The following is a 7,119-nucleotide window of genomic DNA, read 5'->3' as shown; positions in this document are numbered from 1 at the left end:
TGCACATGCAATATTTACTTTTTGGGTATTTTGGTACGTTGATTTGACTCCCTGGGTCATGTTAAGACACTTCCGGTGTGTTAGAAGTACGCCCCCTACTTATTTCACATTTTTGAGAGTTTATCCAATCCGGTTCGCTTCGCATCGTTTCAAATTTGGAGAACTGGATACGTCTGCATTCGCGCTGACCAATCACAGAACCAGCTTCGCCCCCCCAGACAAACCTGGACCCCTAAATGTACCTGAAACATTTCGTTTCAGTCACTCCAGTCACAGACAAAAGAAGAAGTCACTCACTGCTCAGTCTAACATAGGAGGTGGCGCTAATGCACCTTTCAGTTGGTTGCCACCCGCCATTTAAAAGACAAAAGAAGAAGTCAATCAGGTTGAAGAAGCGCCCTGTTCCTCAAGACGTTATCCACCTGCTGCTTCCCCAAACGTAAGTACATGCTTGATTCTTATTTGATGTATGTACTCCAGAAGTTTCTCTGTTTATAATGTAGCTTCCCTCCTGTGTAAGGAATGCTAATTGCTACTACCGAGCCTGTCGTGTGTATGTTGTAGCCCGAGTAGACCCGTGAATTTGGGTTATTGCAAGTTCTATCTAAGTCTAACATGTGTGTTGTTGCTTATCTAGTTAGCTACTTTAGCTGTAAACGTGACATGTTTTTTTTTTTTATATACAGGCTGACGCATGCCAGCTACTGAAACGCAAAGAGGTTGCTTCTCAAACTGACACGCGGCTACCTTGTAGAAGAGTAGAAGAGTGCTCACCTCAGGAGCAAAGGTATGTACATTTAACAGCAGTATAATCATTTTTTGGCCAATATGCAGTTTTATTTGACAGAGATTTTGCATTTCACATTTCAGTAGATGTGGTATTCATAATCTGATCTATATTATTGTCTATGTATTTACTCTGTATGCAGTTGGTCAACTTATTTTGATATTTTAGTCTGTTGACGGGTAATTTGTAACTCTAGTGTTATGGTGCAGATTATGTGGAAAATGTGATGGGGAGAGAACCTTGTAAACATCCCTGTCCCACCGGCCATCTGAGCAGAATTTGAGCAACCTGACAGAAAGGAGGTCATTAATGTAATGCTAAGATTTAACAAACCAGCACTATAAAATAAGTTGAAAACGTGTTTGCTCCAAACACCATTAAAACTGATCTAACTACCTCTATTTATTGTTTAGATCTGTAAAGGTTGTGAGATACATAGGAAATACTGGTCATTTCATTAATCTGCTATTCTATTCTTTATACCTTCTAGAGTGGTGTCAAGGAAAACAGCTGCATCCTCCATCTGTACAGCAGCTGCTCTGCTTCCGATGTCTTCCAACACGTGAAGACAAAAAAGATCCTCACATCTCCCGAGCCAACTGCCCATGACTGTACCTGTTCCACTCCAGAAACTATGCTTTCAACATAACTATGAATCCTACCCGTTCATTTTGAGGTCTGCAAATTGAACTGTGACGGTAACTTATCCAGCATTATAGTGCTGGTGCATTGGTTAAAAATAAAGTTGGCTTTGACTATTGCTGTTTCACTGAACTATTTTTGTATGTATATACCTAATGAGGAAAAACAGACAAATGTTTTATAATATTTCAGCTTTTATTGTGGTATTGCCAAAAAAAACAATAATTTAGGTATTTCACAGGTGGTCTAACCTAGACCACCTGTGTAGGTAGTAGGTAGTCTCACTTAATTACAGACAAATACGGCAAAATATAATCTGCAGCTAAAGATCCCATTATAGAAAAATTATTTTCACACAGCAGCAGAACGAGAAATAAAAAAACATGTAAAAATGAGTTTATATTAGTTTATCAAGCTATGCTCCCAAACAAGCTGTAGTCGTGTTATGAATATTCTGTTGTATTAATTCAGGCGGCTAATTTGCAACCATTAGTATTAGCGTTAGCAGCTAATCAAGTTGCGTATTATATAAATCAAATTAAACGAGAATCTGCCAGTTAGACATACTTTGCGCCAGTCGAAGTGTAACCACTTCAACAGCCTCCCATTCGACTTCAGAGTCAGATTTTGGATCAAACGTATGGTTGAACTCCACTACGAGGACGAGTTAGCCAGTGTCACTGTTACAATGGATTCACTGACGGTGACGTTTAATTCCCGCAGCGGATCATGGCTATGCGCTTTCTCAAAGGGGTGTGGCGATCAATTTAGCTTCCAACACACTCTGAAAATAGAGTGTTGTGGACGAGAGCTTAAAACACACATTTTCAGACAGGCTGTGTGGGCGATCTACAGCGCTTTATGGCATGAAAAGTTACAGGCACTTACTGAGACATCAAGGTCCAATTCTTTAGCACTGTGGAGCATGAAAAAAGCGTGTGCATGGACCTTTAATGAAGTTTCACAGGACTTAACACTGTGCATGAACATACTGTAAGACGCGGCAGAGTAGGATAAAAACTACAATAAAAAAATCACAGCAGGAAATATAAATGACTACGGTAGAACAAAAAATGTTACACAATGTAGAAAAGGCTATGCAAAGATAAGTAATTTTTTGAGAAATTACGTGAGAGAGCTGATCTGCTGCTGCAATGATGCCAAACGTTGATTAAACTGCTAATGTCAAAAAGTTAACTACAAGAAAACGATGAAAACGACAAAACGTTGATGACGATTAAAACGATGACAGGGAGCCTATTAATTTGAAAGAATTTGAAGAAAGTATTTGTAATTAATTGCTTAACTGTGTATTACAGTAGTTTAATAACTACTCATAATTAACCAGTCAGAACCAAAAATCTTGCCACAAAAAGTAATAATTACATTGGTCCTTGTGTGAATGATTACCTAATTATAAAATAGTCGTTAAATAGTCATAATTTATCATTCAAAAGCAAAAATAGTCATATTAAGTACTATACTGAATGTGTGTGTCAGCAACAGTTATGTTAACTGTTATTTAAAGTCTAACTGAGATGTGTGTATTTATTGCGACAGTTTCCAGGATGAGGAAAATCACAGCTAGAACCTTGCTGCTGGTCGGAGTTTTTGGCCTGTTCATCCTGCATTTTTGTAAAGAGCGCAAAACAATCCAACTTCCTGTAGATGGGCAAGAAGACAACAGGAAAATAAGAGAACTTCACAAATATGACTCCTATGTGTACTCGTGGCCAAAATGTGAGCAGAATACTTCAGCTGCAAACATCATAGGCTTCAGCTCTCTTCCTGGTCATATACAAGACTTTCTCTACTACAGACACTGTCGCCATTTCCCCATGTTGCTGGATGTTCCTGACAAATGTGGAGGAGCTTCTCAGTCAGCAGAAGTCTTCCTTCTACTGGTCATTAAAAGCTCCCCTGTGAACTACGACCGCAGAGAGGTGCTGCGTAAAACCTGGGCTGAGGAAAGAGAACAAAACGGTGTGTGGATCCAAACGCTCTTCATCTCTGGAACCATGGATTCTGGTCATGAAAAGAACCGACTGAACAAACTACTGGAACTGGAGCATCGTGAGCACAATGACATCCTCCAGTGGGACTTCAGTGACTCCTTCTTCAACCTGACCTTGAAGCAGATCCTCTTCCTGGAATGGATGGAAAGAAACTGTCCAAAGGCACGTTTCCTGTTTAATGGTGATGATGACGTCTTTGCCAACACAGACAACATGGTCCAGTATCTCCAAGGCCTTGATGACAATGATGGGAGTAAACATCTCTTTACTGGTCATCTGATCAAAAATGTTGGACCCATTAGATCACAAGAAAACAAATACTTTGTCCCAGTCCAGGTGCAAGAGTCAGAGTCATACCCTCCTTACTGTGGTGGCGGAGGCTTTCTCCTGTCTGGCTACACAGCTATGGTCATATACAACATGTCCAAGTCCATCACTATTCTTCCCATTGATGATGTTTACATGGGCCTGTGTCTGGCCAAAGCAGGACTTGGTCCGAGTTCCCATATGGGTGTGAAGACTGCAGGACTGTACATTCCCTCCAGCAAAATAGATACGTATGATCCTTGTTATTATAAAGAGATCATATTGGTTCACAGATTCTTCCCAGCTCACATGTATCTTATGTGGCACAGAATACATGACCCCAATCTGAAATGTGGTCGATATTAGAAAAGTGGTAATTCCTGCAACTTTTTCTGTATGTTGTGATTTCATTGGCACTAAAAAAGAGACTGAGTCACTGGAAAGAGGAGACCTGGTGCATGTACCTCGTCCCCACTGAATCTGACCAACACGCAGCACTGAGATGTTATTATATGCAGCTGTATTTTCTAGCTAATGTGTAATGAAGTAACATCCTACTGTACCTAGTAACTTTTAGCACCTTTGGAGCATTGTAAACATTTTCCTGTTGTTGACTTAGTGTCAACAACAATGTTTTTTCTTTACTCGTTTGTTATTGTGTGGATAAAAGTAGCTGTGTATAATAAACCGTACTGTACAATAAACATGTTGTACAGTATGTTGTAAAATTGCTGTAGATTGATGTCACTAGGCCCAGACATTGATCCATAATAGGTTCTAACATCCACATAAATAATATCTATATCACCCCATATTTAAAAAAATATTTTTACATATTTAAATTTTTTTTCTAAATATATCTGAAATTTAAACCAGAACTTTTTTTAATTCAACAAAATGTTTCAGAGTTTGTACGACTGGCGAATTAAAACTTACTGTAGTAGTACCTACTGTAAATACTTGGGTGGGTGTTTTGCTCAAAGGGTGTCTATGCGTGGGATTAGATGACAGACTTAGCAAACAATCATAATCAAGAGTCACTATCAGTCTATACAAGGCTCACCTGGTCAGCGTAGCTTTTGACAGCTTGAACTATTGCTTATGTCTATTTGAAAGTAAAATTCTGGGTGTTTTTTACAGTGGAATTATTTTTTTTTTCATGCTGCTAAGAAGAGTTTATTGTGTTGTATCCTGTGTTATTTTCTGTCTACACCGGATTAAATTATGTGCTATCACTGAGTGATTCGTGTCTGCTTACATACACATGTTGTACAGTATTTATACACACACGCAGCGATAAGCATATCAACAAAGAAAATTAAAGTACATCTATTTGTAGCAAAGAGTGATCATGGTTATTTACTACATGTATTGGGTGCTGAATTGAGTCAAATGTCCAAATGTAAAGGAAATAGGCATGTGTGACTACCTCTTGTGGTCATAAACAGTAATGTTGTTGCAATTCTAAATGATCCTGTGCTTTTAAACAAGTATAACTATCGAAATAATTGCAATTTATAGTAAGATATAAATTAAGTACTGTATAAGAATAAACCAAGGTTAAGAGCGCATAAGGGCCATGCTGTACATATTTATACAAGCTGCAGTTTCACTGACTTAAGCATAGATAATGAAACATGTGTATAACAAACCAGTTTATTATGCACATGAGCTAGATTGGAGGAGGAGAAATCAACCATAAGTCTAACCTCAGATACAGGAGGAACAATGTGGTTTTTGAGCTGGTTATGAAATGCTCGACCAGCTCTACACCTTCACCAGGGTGTTCAATGGTTTGTGGGAGTTTGCCAACCAGTCCAGAGGTGTTTTGTGGACCTGGAGAGGACATTCATCCCCCGTAACCTTCTGTGGGGGGTGCTCCAGGAGTATGGAGTCTGAGGCTCTTTGTAAGGGCTGTCCGGTCTCTGTATAATCAGAGCATGAGCGAACAAGCAGCTCAAGATGAGTGGGTGGATGCACATAACAAATTGGGTTAAGTAAAGGAAATAGGCATCTTTGGCTTCCTCTTGTGGTCATATATGATATGATCGCCTGCCGACTTTCCTGCTCTCCTGGTTTTGATCTGCGCCTGTTTGACCAAAGCAACCGTTAAAGTCTCTTTTCCTGCTATTACGAGTCTGCAAACTTGTGCATGTGGGTCCGCTGTCTATGTTCCAGCTTGTGACAGATTAAATGACTCTTCTGTAGATAAAGGATTTTATTTTGATGTTGAACAATTGTGTTACTAATTCTTCAAAAAAGTAACTTGTTTTACTTATCCACCACATTTCAATCACCCGTTGGGCTCAATTACACTGTTTAGTTGATTAATAAATAAGCTTTAGGATTTATAACTTTATACTTTGTTTTTTTTTAATACAACAAGCAAACATATACATAAAGCTTCTATGCAAATCAGCAACCTCTAAATTACAGAAAGATCTGAATATAAGTAAGTACAATGTACTGTACAAAAGAAGTGTTTTCATTTAAACATGTACAATTTTAAACTTAAATTTAATTAAATCTATATTCCCCAACCTGACCTTGAAGCAGATTCTCTTCCTGGAATGGATGGAAAGAAACGGTCCAAACGCACGCTTCCTGTTTAATGGTGATGACGACGTCTTTGCCAACACAGACAACATGGTCCAGTATCTCCAAGGCCTTGATGACAATTATGGGAGTAAACATCTCTTTACTGGTCATCTGATCCAAAATGTTGGACCCATTAGATCACAAGGACGCAAATACTTTGTCCCAGTCCAATTGCAGGAGTCAAACTCATACCTTCCGTATTGTGGTGGTGGAGGCTTTCTCCTGTCTGGCTACACAGCTATGGTCATATACAACATGTCCAAGTCCATCACTATTCTTCCCATTGATGATGTTTACATGGGCCTGTGTCTGGCTAAAGCAGGACTTGGTCCTAGTTCCCATATGGGTGTGAAGACTGCAGGACTGTACATTTCCTCCAGCAAAACAGATACGTATGATCCTTGTCATTATAAAGAGATCATATTGGTTCACAGATTCTTCCCAGTTCACATTTATCTTATGTGGCACAGAATACATGACCCCAAGCTGAAATGTGGTATTTAGAAAATAAATGGTTTAGCAAACCTTGATGAAGCCTTTGGTTCTTGTACTGTACCTAACACTTTTGGTTGTAATTAATGACAAGGTGTATATATTTGTTAAAATAAAAAGGGGGAAGGGAATAAATGGGCTTTATATTACAACGCTCGCCGGATAGCTCAATCGGTAAAGTCTTGCATGCGGGGGGTTCCCGGTTCGAATCCCCGTTAGGGCAAATAGGCATCCAGTGTGGGTCCTTGGGCAAGACCCTTCAAGTTACCGCCTACCTCA

At 39.2% G+C, this 7,119-nt stretch overlaps 2 protein-coding genes across 2 annotated transcripts; both read left to right on the top strand.

Moving 5' to 3' along the window:
- Window positions 1–2,967: 2,967 nt before the first annotated feature.
- Window positions 2,968–4,985, top strand: LOC114854075 (N-acetyllactosaminide beta-1,3-N-acetylglucosaminyltransferase 3-like). The gene has a single exon (XM_041070662.1). The coding sequence runs from the start codon at window positions 2,968–2,970 to the stop codon at window positions 4,114–4,116; it is 1,149 nt and encodes a 382-aa protein (XP_040926596.1). The 3' UTR covers window positions 4,117–4,985.
- A 1,294-nt stretch (window positions 4,986–6,279) lies between these two features.
- LOC114852890 (N-acetyllactosaminide beta-1,3-N-acetylglucosaminyltransferase 3-like) lies at window positions 6,280–6,852 on the top strand (the record flags this gene model as incomplete). The annotated part of the gene is made up of 1 exon (XM_029145578.1): window positions 6,280–6,852. A coding segment is annotated over one exon (573 nt), but the record flags the coding sequence as incomplete, so codon positions are not given.
- Window positions 6,853–7,119: the final 267 nt, after the last annotated feature.

This window comes from Betta splendens, chromosome 4 (genome assembly GCF_900634795.4).
Source record: "Betta splendens chromosome 4, fBetSpl5.4, whole genome shotgun sequence".
Taxonomy (NCBI): Eukaryota; Metazoa; Chordata; class Actinopteri; order Anabantiformes; family Osphronemidae; genus Betta; species Betta splendens.
The sequence above is the reverse complement of the archived record's forward strand: the minus strand, read 5'-3'. Positions and strand labels throughout refer to the sequence as shown.